The 18202-nt window shown below is 35.0% G+C and overlaps 1 protein-coding gene across 1 annotated transcript in view; it reads right to left on the minus strand.

The window, feature by feature from the left end:
• Nucleotides 1-17355, minus strand: part of LOC149801026 (DDB1- and CUL4-associated factor 12-like) — a 37445-nt gene extending 20090 nt beyond the window's left edge. Inside the window, exons 1-5 of the mRNA XM_089955054.1 lie at nucleotides 17211-17355; nucleotides 8848-9113; nucleotides 6841-7047; nucleotides 5202-5262; nucleotides 308-480 (exon numbers count right to left, since the gene is read on the minus strand). Coding sequence (XP_089811180.1) covers nucleotides 308-480; nucleotides 5202-5262; nucleotides 6841-7047; nucleotides 8848-9113; nucleotides 17211-17223 — 720 coding nt within the window. The 5' untranslated portion in view covers nucleotides 17224-17355. The remainder of the gene's footprint in view (nucleotides 1-307; nucleotides 481-5201; nucleotides 5263-6840; nucleotides 7048-8847; nucleotides 9114-17210) is intronic.
• Between the last annotated feature and the right edge of the window lie 847 nt (nucleotides 17356-18202).

Here is an 18202-nt window from a genome sequence, read left to right on the forward strand (position 1 = left end):
ATGTGAGTTAACCCATTTTGGGTTCCCTCTGTCTATATTCTATATAGATAGAACGTCTTTCTGGGAAGGCTGGATTTGGCAGTAGAAGAGAAAGGTAGCCTAATGTAAAGTGATCGGGTAATATCTTTGACAGAGAAATTCAAGAGAATGATCCCAGCTATCATGGCAAAATGCATTTACTATGTAATGTATGCTTTCAGAATAAACATGGTGACCAGCATTTTCTTATACATACCTGTGAGACATCGTCCCATGTTTACAAATTTTAATAAGTAAATCAAATAAAACTTTTTCATGATATACATACCCTTCTGTCATCATAATATGCCAAGGCTCTCACTTTCACTGACTTATCAACAGCTTTGATGGCAACTGGACTTTTCACGGTGTATTCTGGGACTAGTAGATTCAAATGTGGAGAACTATGATTGTCATCATCGTTGTCTATCCGCCACAAGCAGAGGCGGCTATCACGGGAACCTATGAAAGCAATATACTGTTCACTGAACACTGCATATAAGGATTATATGTATTGTTTGTAAATCTGATTTCTCCAGATTTCCTGGCAGTGAGTGAATTAAATGCACCCCACCCCATTTTTGTAATGATGGGTGTAATGAGCATACTTTTAACAAAAGAACAGAAAACTGCTTCCATGTTTCACCAAACATGTGTGACATAACAACTTATAATAAAGAGAACACTGTATCCCAAAAATTATCACCATGGCAGTGATTATTATGATAAATTGTGGCACTAGTTACATGAATCTGGACTTAATGTAACAGAACAGAAATGACAACACAGAAGCAATCTTTCTGCATTTATAACGTCACAAATGTAGTTCCAACATCATGTTTATAAATATATAACAAAGACAGGCATTCAGATGTAATCTTAAATAAATGCCTGATCAGCAATTCAGCATTTAAATGATCTCTATGAGTTACTGATTGCTTCAGATCAAGGTATAATACAGGTTTCATTTGGATCATGGCGCTTATGTAAGGTTTTCAAACCCTTACTCACATTAATTAATTCTGATGGAAATTAGCACAGTATCACATCATAAAAGAAATCAATGCTTGCTAAAAGGGAGAAAACATTTAAAATGCTCAATGAGTAAAACATTTTTTGAGTGGTGTGTTAGCTTTTTCTGTCACGCTTAGTCATGCACTAATCACTGCAGTTCTAAATATTAAAGTGCAACTAAGTCTTATAAAATTTGGTAGCCAGCTGCATGGAGTCATGGAGTTTGCACTCATTGATGAAGTCTATTATACCAAACTCACTGACTAACATGTGCATAATTTCTGGCTGGTCACTTTTAATGTTAATATTTTTATCACAGACATTTAACTGTTATTTGTGACCATTAACTTTGCAAAAAATACTTTATTGTATAAAATATTAAAATGACCATAAGTACTATGAATGGCACATTTTGTGCCTGCCACATGTTTAATAGTCCTCAATGCAGGCACTAAAACACACCGTACAGAAACCATAACCATGCCTGTAATACACAAGAGTTTTGCAGTTTCTGTCTGCATTGTGTGTAATGATGTATGCCTTAGGCTTACCAAGATCACTCACATTTACACCTAGAGGTTTCTTTATTGCCCAAAGTGCATGACATCCACAAAATCTGTTCAAGGAACTTGCTATAGAACAAAACTTTATTCTGCAAAACCCATATGTTTTATCCATTACCCTGACATTCTGCTATTTGACCCCAAAATGAAAAGGATCTTTCCATATCTTTAGTGTAAAATGTCTACAAACTTTGGTTATGATACAAGGTCTACAGCTAAAGTTATTATGCAAAAACCATTTTTCTTCTTTCTGTCAGTAAACCTGTCCTTAGGCTTTTTTCCCCACCCAATCCACTAGAGGTGTTTGAAATTACCAAAAAACAGCAGTATTTTTTTTCCAGTGGTACACATTACAGTATTTCTTTACTGTACCGGTACTTTGGTAGTTTCCATCAGAATGGAATGTACAGAAAAAATTTGTGAGCAATTATGTAATGAATTTAAAAATGTCAACAGCATGTTGTCATTTTTCATGACAAAATAATTAAAAAATATTTTTAAAAAATAAACGTCATATTTGTCACATATTTAATTTTGAATATAACATATGCAACCCTTAAAAAATTTCAGATTTTTGAAAATGCCATTTTTTCCATTATTTACTCACATATGTTAATGTGTTAATTTATGTATTCCATTGTATGACTAAGAATCATAAACATTTCAGGAGAGCAGTTGTTTCCGTTTAAATTTAACATAATTTCTCAAGGTCACTAAATATTTTCTCACTTGCTTAGCAAGTGTGTTTTATGTTTATTGGCCCTCTCTGATAATATCTTGCCCAGATGTTGGTATCCCACTCAAAGTTTCCCTGCCTATTTAACAGACTTCCCAACCCTAACAACACATTCTCTGCAAGGCAGTTAATGTTTTTTTCCATAAGTTGGATGAAGGTGTAACAAAATATCATTTACTGCTATTGTCAAGATGGAAAACATGCACTTAAAAGTCCAGCAGTGGGATTAAACACAGATGCAGTGATTGTAAACATAATTACAGTGGTCTCCTTCATGAATGGCCCCCTTGACCAGCGGCCACCCACATTTTACAGCCAGAATCCCTTGGCACCAATTAGTTTGTGTTAAAAAGTACCTGTCAAGAAAGGCCACCCCTCTAACGCGACCAGCGGCCAACATATCAGTGCACAAATGTAAAATTTAACCCTCACAAGCGGCCACATTTTATTATTAATGTGTGTCCAGAACCAATATTTAATTACTGCAAGGTAAGTAATCTGATTATCTTTCGGGTTGTCTGTTTCCGGATGTCAGGTTTTCGTTGCTGAAAGAAGCGTTGGCTAAAGTACATGTAACACTAAGGTTATTATTATATTATTAACACCAATGTTTGCAGGAAATGGGGTAAGCAGTGTTTTGACAAAGTTTTGGGCTTCACACAACAAAGTTTGATGTTTAATTGATGATTATGACCAGACATTTTTAATTGTTAAGATCATAACATAGTCAGATAGAAATGGGTTCAGCAGTGTTTTGATAGTGCTTTGGGGTTCACACATCGGATTTTTTTTTAAATTGACGTAATTGTCAGGATCATAACATGGTCAGATAGGCTAAAAATAGATTTTGTGGAATAACATATACACACACAGAAAAACAATTAACATTAACAGTGCACAAGAAAAAGACTAAAAAAAATCACATGACAGTAAATGAATCGCTTTCTACATAACAAGGCATTTCATTTACAAATGTTTTGTCTGCAAAATTAAATGGCAGTATTGTACAATTAGTAGCATAGGAATAAATCATTACAAAACTTTAACATGTCATCACATAAACAAAGAAATAATACTTCAGAAGAAAAAGGAAAAGTTATTTCACTTGACCACAATGAGGTGAGTTCACTTGCTGAAAAATTTTATGTTGGGATGACTCAAATAAACAAGATTGTAAAAAAAGAAGAATATTCTGTAGCAGTGGGAAAATGGAGTAAATGGAAAGAGGATTATTTTAAATATGAAACAACTTATGTACCAAGATTCAAATAACCTTTTTGAATGGATTTGTAATGCGCATGCCAACAATACCCCACTCCCATCTAAGAATATGAACTATTAATTTTTGTTACCTTGCAATAACTCTGTTTTTAAGACAAGAAGAACATTTTATAATTAATGCTATTTTGAAATGAAGATATTAACCGCTTTAAGTTACAAGTAGCTTTCTTACTATATATACGGGGCCCCGAGTGGTCGAAAGTGCTCTCCATTACAGATCACTGCCATCTCACCTCTGTCTGCATTGGTTCGAGTCTCGGATTCACACAATGTGGGTATGTGAGAAAGCTCGACAGCAGCTTCTCATGGGTCAGTGGTTCTTTCCGGGGTTTCCCCGGGTTCTTCCTCCACCATTAATACTGGCCGCCATGTATAGCCTATCGTATGCTGAAAAATGTCGTTAAACCCTACAACAACAACCTACTGTATACACATATACATTTCACAAATATAATCCCCTCTGGAAAGACCACCCATCTTATAAGGCCACTTTCCTGGTGCAGAAGGGTGGCTGTATGTGAGGAGGACCACTGTATGTTCAACTAAAAAGTCTGTAAAGTGTAAAGTTTACTTGGACCTTACTTAAATACAGTTTCCCAAACTGCAGTTCCAAACCCTATAGAGCTCAATGACTTCTTGCTATCTCTCAGCCTGTCAAAATACTTAAAAAATTAAATTTCACATGGCAATGGCAATCATTTTCCCCACCACTGAATTCCTCAAATCAGTACATTATGTCCACTATGCATAATTTTAAGACTTACGGCAAAATTGTAAGTGTCGGCAGTTCTGCCATTACATCTATAGAGTACCTAATGAACCGTAAACTTCATTGTCAACACTTACTATTTTCATCAACAAGTTCTTTACTGTCAACAAAATGTCTTTCACAGGTGTCAGCAATAATGTAAGCTTAATCATCCCATTTTAGTTAGTTTTAGATTACAACTTACATGCTAATAAACAATGCAAATTCATCAACTATAAGATACTATTTTTGGGGGATTTTTTGTGTGTGGGGGGGGACCATGATTTTTTAAATTTTATTTCAAGATAAAAAAAATTCTTCAAGTAATATAAAAGATATAATACAGTACTATTTTGCTATAAATCTGAACAAAATATATTTTTCAGCTATTGAGAGATATTAAAAAAATAACAAGTGTCAGTCCAATATATAATTGCGGTATATTGTAATATGTATTGCAGCATGTTCAGAAATATTGGGGTATAAAATTTGTCATGGTACCCAGCTTTATCGTCCAATAATGTTGGTGAAGATACATATTTGATAACTGAAAGTTTTGTGCAGAAACCATTTTTCTTCTTTCAGTGAAAATGTTCACTTCAAAATTATAACCTCAACAGACTGAAGATCTGCAATTGCTAAAATATAACTAAAATAAAAATTCTTAATCTTGGACAAAACTGCTAGGTTTTATGCAAATGATAAAATCTTGTTAGACATTACATGCCTGTAATACACAATAGTTTTCCAGTATCTGTCTGCATCATGTATAATGATGTATGCCTCCCTATGTTTTACCATGGCAACACAAAAACATAATGAGAAAAAGCAGAAGAATTACCTGTAACACAAAATTCATCATCAAGCCAAGTAACATCAAATATCCAATCTTTATGACCATTCTGAAAAGTTAAAGTGTTCAATTTTATATACCAGGAATTTATACTAGAAAACATATAATGCCCTGCTAATGACCTAAAATGTTCAAACTTAACTTGATGTACATGGAAACAGGCAGATGGATGGAATGACAAGGTTATCTCTATATACATAGTTCACACGCATGGTGAAGCATATACAGGACTGCTGAAGGACTTCATACAAATAGCTTCATGTTTCAAGACAAACTAAGTACAACAGGGTTTTGATTATATAAAGACATGTTTTCTAAAGTGTTGCATCTTACGTAAATCAATCTAATAAGCATACCTACCAGACCAAAAATATGAGTGTGGTGATAATTGGGAAGAGATCATTGCTTTCTGATGGAATATCAAAATTTTAATAAAACTTTATAAAAAAATAAAAATGCAAGAGTCAAATAGTACATAAAAAGTGAACAGAACTGCTTTTTTTGCCAAACTGCCAACTTTTAATGTATGTTCACAATTTCCATTTAGTCTTTTTATTTAGTGATGCTTACCAACCACAAAATGGATTTTATGTTGTGCCCTTGTAAAATATACTACCTACCATGTTGCTCTCTAATCTAATGAACATTAATAAGGTCCTAGCATATTAGCATACATTAGACTCAAAGCTAGGACCCTTGAGACACACATTCTCATTCATCACTGATAATGTACATCATGGATAAACTGTTGATAGACCAACTCAACTGGCACAATGTATGACACAATCAGTGTTGCATGGGAAAGTGTATATGGCAAGGTGACTTCAATGACAAAATAAATTACCAATTACTTTATTTACTTTAATTGCAAAGACAAGGTGTTTAATATGTTGGAATATTTATACAGCTGTAATGTGGTCTGGAGGGTAATATCCTAGGTATTCTAAATTTGCATACATTTACTGGAACCAACAATCAGAACAGGTTCCATAACAATCATGAACATAAATAACACCAGTTGACAAGAAAACCGAAGTGAATTAATAACCACAAGCATTCTTTAACAATTAAGGAACAAATTCTTAAATTAATTAATTTTTCTTCTTTTTCTTTAAGTAGTGGTATCTATTTTTTGCAAAAATAAACCTATAATGCTATGATTATTTATGTTTTTTTCTTCAAAATAAATTGTCATTCTTTTCAAAAGATATGTTATACTGATTTATTATTATATCGATTTGTTTTCTACTGATAAGTACAGAGAATGCCAGTAGTTTTTAAAAACATTTCAATGTGGAGATTACAAGTGATAATTTATAATTTTGTGGGCCATGCCAAAATGTCCATCTACTGACCGTCATAAACACACACACATTTGCAAATGAAATCTAAAATTGTTCCCCATAAAACATTCTACACTCTTTTTATCTGGATGGAGAAGTCACATCTTTTTTTTTTTACCCTTGTTTCAGCACTGTTAAGGTAGAAAAAACAAACATTTAGAACGAAGAAAATGGGATGAATTGATAAACAGAAATTAGGATGATGGTATCTAAAGCATTGTTTGACTTAAAATAAAATGTCTGAAACATATTTCTTAAAACAAAAGATGGATTTTATCACTTACCTCCCCGACACACAAAGGATCAAATGTAGGGAGTTTGTATACTGCCAAATCATAAGTATTTTCTGCCCCCGTGGCAAGCAGGGTTCGTGATGGATTGATAGCTATGCTATGAATTCCACAAGGACATACTTCAGGTAAACTGGTTTCGCTACTACGCAAGGATGGAATGTGAGTTTCTCTGCCACTCATCAAATCACACACTATTAACTGCAAAAGAGAAGTGTTATAAATTACTGTATTTTATATTCACCTGTTGGGCAAAAAAATTGTTTCAAAAAATATTACCAAACAAGAATTTGCCTGGCAAGTAAACTTTACTGTAAATTGCTCCAAGATTTACATATTTTCTAAGTCATCCATAACAACCCATCCACCTCTATAAATACAGCACCCATGATTCTCAAAACCAAGGAGTGATCAAATTTATAAAACCATTGTGACATTCCCTTGCAAATGAGCAAGAGCAGAGTCCCTCAAAGGAACTGATGTTCTACTTCCAAAATTAAATCTCTAGGAATAAAAAATAAGACAATTTTTTTGTTCTAACTTCTTCATTTAAGACCAACTAGATATCAGAAGAACTATTTTGGTAAAAACACATGTTGATCTGACCATCCATAGTGGCTATATTGTCTCTCAATAAGCGTAATTTTCATTCAGAACCAACAAGACACCATAAGAAGCCTTCTGACATAAAGCCTATGCTGATACGACTTTACGATGTGTAGAGAAAAAATATTCAGGATGGCTGCCATGGCAGATATACTCTGTAAAATGACACCATTTTCAATTTGGTTCAAGGAGACATCATAAGAAGTTGTTTAGTGAAAACCACATCTCTACACGACTTTCTAGTTAGGAGTAACAGTAACAAGATGTTAAATATGGCTGTCCTTTTTTAGATCAGCACCCTTTCCATTTAGGACCGTCTAAACATCATAACAAGTCTTCTGGTGAAAATCTGATGTCAGTCCAGACAACCCCAACAAGACCTTCTCAGTAAGGAAGTCAATAATTTACTGTACGCAACACCAATTTTCAATAAAGTGTAATGAATTATTATTTACTAATTTACTGCTTTTGTAGACTTGGACGACATGCATTTAAATAGTTCAGAAGTGTGATCTGAGACTGATGTTGAACTGAAAAGTTTTGTAAAATATGCTTAGACCATAATTACCTCCTGTGGGGGCCCTGAGTGGCCGAGTGGTCTAAAGCGCTCACTGTTACAGATCATCTTTGTCCGTGTGGGTTCGAGTCTTGGCTTTGGCCAATGTGGATAAGTGAGAAAGCTTGCCAGTAGCTTCTCATGGGTCGGTGGTTTTTTCTGGGGTTTTCCCAGGTTCTTCCTCCACCATTTTTACTGGCCACCATGTATAGCCTATCTTGTGCTGAAAAATGGCTTCAAACCCCACAACAACAACAACTTCCTGTGCAATTTCAGAATTTCAAACCCTATGGAACACAATACTTCTGTGCTGATTGTGGAGTAGCAATAACAAAATTTTCAAGCTGACCAATCTTGTGGCCAAATGGATGTCCAAGCAGCATCAATTTGCTGACCAACCAGACATCATTATTAGTCTTGCAGTGAACAAACCATGTCAATACAATCTTCCATTCAGGAAAAGTTATAATCTGATTTTCCAAATGGCTACAGTCGCAGCCATATTGTATGTCTGCACTGCACCATTTTTCATTTAGGACCAAGGAGATGAATATGAGTTTCATTACAATCTGCGAAATATCTTAGGTGAAGTGGTAATAACAAACGTGCTAATGGATAGACAACAGGGCTCTTCTGGTCCATGACAAATGGAGTTAAAAACTGAGATAATAAAAACAATAATGATGCATGACATGAGAACATTTGTGGTGAAAATAAAGGAACCTTCCAGTACATATCGAAGATGACTGATAACCGCAAAGATGGTTGAATATACGCAATGTAAATGTGGCAAACAATCACTCAAAATGGGAGAAAAAAAATCAGGCAAAAGACTATACCTTGTTACACTTTGTCCCATATACAACTTGTTTATCACTGAGCCACTGTGATGCAAAAATTTTGTTTATGTTTCCCACTTTACATTCCTTTTCACGAAAAAGACCAGGCATATGATGTGACATATATTCATTAACGGAGTCAACTGGCACGGCTCCCCGCAAACCAAGCTCCCTTTTTTGAGTGAACAGGAAAACATCCTTTGGTACGTGGGATGTTGCTGTCAAATGCTCAGGTCCAACAGAGGCTTTTCTGCTATCACAGGTGCCTGTAAAACAAGAAGATCTTTACATAAAAAATAATGAACAGAGTATTTTATCATTGTTATTATTATTATTTTAATATTACCATGTTTGATACTGGACTACAATATTTGAGCAAAATGACTTCTCTCTCCAGTCAGAATGGAAGCTAGTGAAAATAAGCAGTGTGGAAAACTGAAACTTTATAATGTTAAAGCAAGTCACTTTAAAATCCTTTTTATGCAATTCTTCATGTCTGTGTGATTTAGATTTTAATGTAGCTTTAACAAACTGAGTCATGTCACTAAGATGTCTGCAGTGTGGCAGTTTATAGTGATGTCTAGCACTGGAGCATCATGCTGCAGAAAAGTAGCATCACGTCCCATCCAGTCACATTATCCTGACACCAGGCCGACCAGTTCTAATTCTATCCTCTTAATATTGTGTGCCAAGCAAGGCAGCTGTCTGTACCATTTGTATAATTCTTTGGTACGACTCTGGGGTTTGAAACTGCAACCTCCCACATCCAAGGCAGACACTCTAACCATTCAGGCCACATGAGATAGAATGAGACAGCAAAGGAAACAAATTCTGCAGTAAAATATGTTTCCCCAAGAATACTTACCTGACCGCATTAATGTCAGGAAAATATGCTTGCTGCCTATTTGATCCAGCCCCCTAAAAAAAATGACATCAGCTTTTCTGTCAATATACTGACAATGGGCAATAATTCATGCCATTAGCTCCCCCTGCCACTGCAAAATGTTGCTAGTTTAAGCTGAGCAATATATCAATGAAAATGTCTGCATGGCAGGGAGGTTGGGAGGGTTTTAAAAGGAATGTGATCAGGTAAGTATTCTTGGAAAAACATAATTTACTGAAAAATTTGCTTTCTCATATAAATATGTTCCTGATCACATTAACGTTAGGAAAATATGCAAAACAAGAAGGGAATGCTAAGTGTCCTACATACACCCTGGGTATCCTTTCAGTGAAGAACGGCTGGATTCCTATGTGAATGATAACCTGCTCTCCTCACCTGAAAGCAGCACATCCTAGTCATGTAATCTGTGACAAATAATAATGACTAAGAAAAGAATTACCAAACTCTTCTTAATGAATTCTTTTCTTTTTACAGGTGAATCCATCAAAAGTGCTAAAACTAATTATGCCCATGGGGAGGCTGCAATGTTGTCAACTGGGTCAGGTGGACATCAGGGCAGCAGCCACTGGATCCATCAGATTCAAATGCTGTCTCTGTGACGCTAAATCATTGGAAGAAAGAGCCATTTTCTTTGTGTGCTACAAGTAATGCTTGATGGTGCGGACAGGTTGTTGCATGGTTGCTTCTCTTGATGTATCTATCTCAGAGACAGAGAGAGAGAGTACATGAGAGCTCCGACTGAATGCTGATGGTAGCCTATTCTAGTGGCATCATTAGGATCCTGGAACAATCTGACCTAAACTTGTGAAAGTTTGGGTCCACTGAAAGAGCACAAACACACTCACCCCTACAAAAAGTTTTGTATGATTGAATTTTCAGTAAAGTTCTGGTGAAAAGCTCAAAATGATCTGAACTGAGCCATGCTGAAACCCTTGTAAAAGCTAGAGAAATAATGTAGTCAGCCAGTTGAAGAATTGAAGCACTCAAAGGGATGATCTTGTTGACTTTGAACCATTCCTGAAATACTAGCCACTTTCCCTCATAATCCTTCAAAGACTTTATCCACAATCAATGGTTTAAATTCTTTCCATCACAAGGTTCCCCTAACAAGAACCCAGCAAGAAAGATAAGTCAGTCTAGATTGGGATGGAATCTGACTGTAGTTGTTTGAGAAGTTTTGTCTCGGCAAATCTATCACCAAATTGAGCAGATCACTGACCTAGGACTTGTCATATCAGAGAAACCTATCAGAACCAATTTGCAGTTTGGACCTCTCTACTATGTTATTTTTTTATACTAAGACTGCAGGTAGGTAGGCAAAAGCTGGCAACACCTTCAACTGATTGAAAGTGCATCCACGGCAGAAAGGTTCTGGGTAAGGAAGGGGAGAGATGAAAGTGGGCAGTTTGTGATTCCACCTTGTTGCCCCAAAAATTGATCACTGTATATACCAAAAGCCTGCAAATCTGACAAAAAACTGACTGATGGATGGGCCATTTGGTATGAAATGTGCTGACCTTTTCTTGACAAAGAGTCAGCCAGAACATAGTCTACAGTAAATGTGTCTGATTTGCACATTTATACTGAGTTGCGAGCAGCAACACAGAAACTATCGAACCAGATAAAACAGGTGAGATGGACATGTGTGCAGAAACAGCCTCAAATTTACTAAATGCATCATTGCTTCCTGTACCAGATGATAAATCTGCAGAACAGTAAAATTGCAGTGCCTTGCTCCTTCAATTCTGCTGATGCAATATTGGCAGACTGCATCAAACATTTAATTTTCAAGTGTGTTTTTGTATGTGTATGGATGACCCAACATCTCCCACTAAACTAGCAACTGATTCCATCTTTGGATGGGTATTCTAAATGCCTGACTGCTCAGTGTGAGATCTTACCATTTCCTGTTTTTAATGCTTTACAACAAGATAATTGACCAAATATTCTCTGACCATATCATGCATACACTGTATGTCTATAACAATGTGCATTTTGTGTAGGCAAAGCACATGCCATGTGAGTCTTCATTGGTCTTTAACATTTTACATCTGGGACATCATCATTATTTGTCTGAAATGAACAACAAAATGAATGTACTAACAACTCCAGTGTCTTAATAAGTTGCAAAAACAACTCAATAGTAACTGAGTGAGTGAAAAACAAATTGAGCACAAAATCATGACATGAATCATTTTGGAGCATATGGTCAGAATAAATAAATCTGACTAGTTCACATCAAAATTTGTCAAAATAAAAAGCTATAATACCACCTATATCACATTCCTCACTACAGACTAAAAATCAGATTTCTGGATGGATGACTGAAATCCACAGATAGCAGGATATTCTGAAGGTCAGGAGCGAACACTCAAATACAATGACACATGACGCTAGACAAGGGGAGGTAATGGACTAGTGTTACTGCCCTTCATCTAAATGATACAGATGGAAAATATTTTCTTCATTCTGGACAGATGTATTCTGGAGGTAGTAAACATATTTTGTTAATGTTAATGCGATAGGGGATCATATTTGTGGGAAAATAATTTTGAATAACACTGTGCATGTGTGTGTTGCTAGCAAGTATCACTGATATACACAAATTATAATCTCCTTTGTCGTAAGTTTCAGTTGCCCCTCCCTAAGTATTAAGTTACAAGTAACTTTCATAAGCAAACATAAATGAAGAAAAGCTTCATGCCAGTAGCTAGAATTACACTCAAACTGGAAAACTGTTAACAATGCAAAGTCCAACATCGTCAATGATGGGCTACAATGTTACTGTTTTGATGTAGCGTAAAACATATTTTTATAAATTTTTATAAAAGATGAAAGTCATGTTTACAGCAATAAATTCTTGTCTTAGTATGAAAGGCAACCAGGTGAGTCTTGTATCAGTGAGATTAAAAAGCAGCTGGTAATTGACTTTCATAGAAGAAAGCTTTGGAATTCCCTGATGCACATCTTGCTGGACAGATGGTCTGCATTCTCTTCAATTTTTACAACTGTAGAAGACAGATTGCATTCTCCTCTTCATGCAAGTCTACTGAAGCCTTGACCATACAGACCTGAGTGGTGGTAGAGGGCAGAGAGTATTCTGATGACGGCAACACCCAGTAAATTTCAAAGAATTCCAGGCTTTTCCCCATAATGTGTGGGCTATTCTGATCCAGCTCTACTTCCATGTATGTTCAAAACATGGAAGGTAGCATGGAAGAGGATAAATTAGTAATATATGTATTGATGGCTGCTCACTGGTACAGGTGTCAACCATGTGGATGGTGGCATGGACTGCTGAGGTATGAATGTGCCCCAAGCATGGTGAAATGGACAGACCTATCATTAAAATCTGCATAATTGTCAATATTCAATGACCCCATACACCCATGTGTATGTAGTACAGGTTGCAAAAAGTGACAAATCTACAGTTACTTCACATGAGGTACATTGTTACACCTGATGGGCTGGTTGGCAAATTGATTGGACACCTGATGGGCTGGTCAGCAAATTGATTGGACACCTGATCAGCTGGTCGGCAGCCATGTAATCACAAGTAAATATTAGTAGGTTCATATGAAAAGAAATAATATCATCAGGCATCAACTAATCATTCAGTTATTAAAATCATGAATGAGAGAAATGTTTTTTTTTTTTTAAATTTATTGGTCTACTATTACTTAATTATATTACTGTAACTTTCCCATAAGCCTCTGAGAATAAGTGCCAGATGTTCCTTTGAAAGGATGTGCTAAAGTAATGACTGGTGGTATATGTCTTACTGTTTGAAAAAAGGATGCCACATAGTTCTATTCCCAAGGCATTACCAAATATCAAGAATATTTCACATAGCTGGTACTGACACTATTGTAGTGATTAAAGTCTTATTCCTTAGTTGTACTATACTTACTATGGTGCCATTTTCTTAAGTATTTCCTGTCACAATCAAGTGGTTATGATTTTCAAAATCTTCTAACAGCTATTTCAACTGGTTGAAGAACAATCATAGCTGAGGAATGCCAAAGATGGCTGAACTAATGGTTAATTTTCTTGAATATGGCTAATCACATATGACAGGACACTATTAAAGTACAGGCCATGTAGGCATTTGGTACACACTATTTCAGTAATGGGTGCAGTTTTTTTAAAGAATCTGATTACACATACATGTATCAATAAATGAAAATTATTCACTTTATTTAGATCCTCATGCGTCTAAATTCCTTCAGAAGGTCCCCCCAAAATTTTAAATTACATCTTAAAACATCAATACATATTTTAAGATTTAAAGAGCAAATGAGCCTAAATGACCATGCTGACACAAAATTTAAACATAATACATTGAGAAACTGTACCCCTGGTACAACCATTATGCATATCAGGGTCAACATCTTACATATTTTTCAAAATACCTTGAATATAGCTCCTACATTATCAGTGCTCAAAGAAAATTTGCTTTTTAAAAAAGCCCTGGGCTGGTGACTTAAACTCACAAACCCTAACTGAAATTCTACAAGCCCAGATTCCAATTTCCATATGTCCAAAAGATCCCTTTTTCTATTAATATTGTCACACAATATTGCAATAGCTACATTTCGAATATAAATTTAATAGAGTTCAAAGGGGTATGAAGGTAATGCAAGTATCATTAGTGTTCATCACTATGGACCAGATAGTCCTGGTGTTCAATCTTCTCTGCTGGATTCTCTGAGTGAATACTGATTAGAACTGAGTTGACTAATCTGAGTCCACTGCCTATCAAAAAGTTAAATTCACCAATACCATTTGGTGCTGGCATAAGGTAGCTGCTTATTAGCTGGATGACCTTTCACTAAGATATACCTGCATGAAATTGATAGGAATATGATTTATTATCTTAGAAATTGTGAGCAGAGCATTTGTTGTATCTTTAATCCACTGAGAGACAAGGCAAAACTACAGCACTGATGAAATTTGACCTGAATCTCACCATTTGGATTCCTATCACATGACTACACCCCAACATGAATTTCCAAATATCAAAAATTGGGTGTCAAGGGTCTGAGAAAACTCAATTATGAGTTGATATATGTTGATATCTTGTTTGCAGTATGTGCAAAGAACCTCCTCACAATCTTTTGTTTTCTTTTTTTTTCCTGGAGTAAAACTCTGACAACCAAGAGTCATGAAATTCATTTTTGTTGGGCTTTACTGATAGCTAATTGCTTCCTAAATCAGCTTAAAAAAATGAATTACACTTGAACACTATTCCCACAACGGAAATTATCATTTTATATACGCAGTCAAATCTGACTTAAAAGAAACGTTGCTGCTGTTCACAAACTTGACAAAAACATAATACATATGGCTTAAACATTCAAATTCAAATCCATAATATGTAATAACTTTTGTTCTTGTACACGCATGTATCATTTCTTTGATTTAGCTATAATGGGTTGTTCCTCTTCTTGATCCTACCTATGCAAATTAGCATTCAGGGCTCACCCAATGCAGCCTTCAAACACACTGCACTTGCTGTTGTCAACCAATTAAGTAATATGTGAAATGGTGGATTATACCTGACCTCTTTTCCTTTAATTGCTGCTACTGAAACTGTACAATAGTTTTACAATCAACCCCAATCATGTACTTTTAGCATCAATTTGATTAAAATCAGATCTCAGTCTCATGTAGGACAGTGGTGATCTGATTTAGATTGCACCGTGTTATGGCAGGCATTTTAACATCTTCAAAATACATTTACATATTTTAACAGTCCTACAACGTAAGACACATCACCCGATATTTTTATTCTGGTGGTGATGGGTCTTACTGCCTAACTAATGGTATTGTGGTGCATGCTTTGATGTCAATTAACAGTGTAACGAAAGTCAAATTTTCAGGAATATCACACACAACTGGCAACCAATAATTACACTTTTCTACCAAGTAAAGTTATAATGTTTTTGCCAGATTTTACTGACCCTTATGTCTTTTCTCTAATTAATTAAAATTCTCATAAAAGTTGGCTGGAAAGCAATGAAAGCCAATAATGCCGAAATCGGGTAAGTTGAAATATTATTCTTTAACAAAACGAATGCAAATATAATTTGCCTATTGGAACTGTAAGTAACGTTTCATTTCGTTCCAGAAACATATCCACCATATGAACCTACTTAAACATATTTTGGCATACCTCGACTAGCGTCGCATTGCAACAAATTCAAATATATGTCAACAGAACATGAAAATGCGTTCATTTGCTATTGTCATATTTTCATTCAGCCAGGATAAAGACAGCACAGTAAGTATATTAATTACACATAAATTAGTGAAAGAGTGTCGACATAGGCGGCCAAGTGTGAGATATTCCTGAAACTTTGATTACTCATTCCGATGTCAACTGACATTGGAACAGGTTATACAAGGCCGTTATCTGGATAGTAAGACATAGCATTAAAACGAAAACAACATATACTATGTCTTACATTGTAGGACTAATATTTCAACAGTGCCAACAAAAAGTTTTTTCTCAAAAAAATTCACATTCTCACAAGAAATGGACCTGTTTTCAAGTTTCATTGGCATACATTTCAGTTGGATGGAAAGTGATGAAAGCCAAAATCGGGTTAAGTTGAAATATTATTAATTAACGAAATTAAAAAAAATATATTATGCCTATTGGAACTGTAAGCAATGGTTCATTTCGTTCAAGAAACATATCCCCAACATGAAACTACTTGAACTTACTTCGGCATACCTCAAATACCATTGCATTGCAACAAATTCAAATGTATGTCAACAGAACATGAAAATGCGTCTATTTGCTAATATCATCTTTTCATTCCAGCAGGATAAAGACAGCACAGTAAGTATATTAGTTACATAAATTAGCAGAAGTGTCGATATAAGCTGCCAAGTGTGTGAGATGTTCCTGAAACTTTGATTAGTCATTCCGATGTCGACGACGCTATACAAGGCCGTTATTTCGATAGTAAGACATAACACTAAAAAACAACATGTGCTATGTCTTACATTGTTGGACCAGCTATAAACGTGATCTAATTACTCAACTGAAATGCTGCCAGAAACAGTTGAAAGTAATGTACTTCATTTCTATAGCCCTATGGATAAATATTACATCTTTTCAAAGTTGTGCGCAGAATAGGCCGACATATTGCGAGTCATGAAAACAAGGGGTGGTATCCCGTGTGTTCAAAATTAATATTAATTTGAACAGAATATTCTGGTGACAACTGCCTCTTTTCAAATGGTATGCATTGCAGTATTTTATTTTCGTCAATCTGTCGAATTCGGTAAGCGTTTTGCTTCAATATTGGAGACGGAATCCTTAGGTGCGCAGAAATGCCCGACAGCATTGTACGTTTCGCACTCAACAGAAAAGTTATCGTTCTTTGCACACAATGATATTGCGTGAAACAAGATTTTCATGCAAGAAGATCAAAGAAAATCAAGCGACCTTTATGATTCATGTTATTTTATCCTTTTCTTCTACTTCTTTGTAGCAACATATTCCAACCCTTAAAATCCGAGAGAAAATTCTAAACTTTGACGGTTGTTTTGCACTCTTCGTAGTTCGTTCAATTGGCATACCTCGGATTATCTTGCCGGTCTCTTACGCAGTATTATCTAGCCGCTAAATAGTCCGGTCGGATATTTTTGCCCATGCGGAATTGTTTTTTTTACTTGGCTGCTTAATCCATCTCCGATCAAAATTTTGAACTGACTAAAAGAAAAAGCCATTCAGATCAGTTTGATTTTAACGAGACCCAAATACTAGAATTGTCTAATCACGTTTCTCGCAGTACATGTATATTAGTTTATGCCCCAGAGAACTCTCGATCGATCGACAAAATTGTCATACTTTTACTCTTGCTTTATCATTTAATTTTTCTGCACTTGCTAATAAGCACCGATGCGTTAGCACACACTATTCTTGACAGAAGGTTTTGCAGTATCCAGGAACTCATAAATTATTCATTGCAGTATCGATCTCCTTATATATATATATATATATATATATATATATATATATATATATATATATATATATATATATATATATATATATATACACACACACAGTATCCAGGAACTCATAAATTATTCATTGCAGTATCGATCTCCTTATATATATATATATATATATATATATATATATATATATATATATATATATATATATATATATATATATATATATATACATATACACACACACACACACATATATATATATATATATATATATATATATATATATATATATATATATATATATATATATATATATATATATATATATATATATATATATATTAGAGAGGGAGAGAGACTTAAAGACTTAATTATTACGTGTCTAGTTTGTCAGCATGTTCTTGTAATTTCATGATGATGTTGGTTTTGATGATCTTGTTGCGTTTTGGGCTTTTTATTGTTATTAAATAGTGT

The sequence above is a fragment of the Sinohyriopsis cumingii genome, chromosome 4 (assembly GCF_028554795.1).
Source record: "Sinohyriopsis cumingii isolate HCF-2022 chromosome 4, ASM2855479v2, whole genome shotgun sequence".
Classification (NCBI taxonomy): Eukaryota; Metazoa; Mollusca; class Bivalvia; order Unionida; family Unionidae; genus Sinohyriopsis; species Sinohyriopsis cumingii.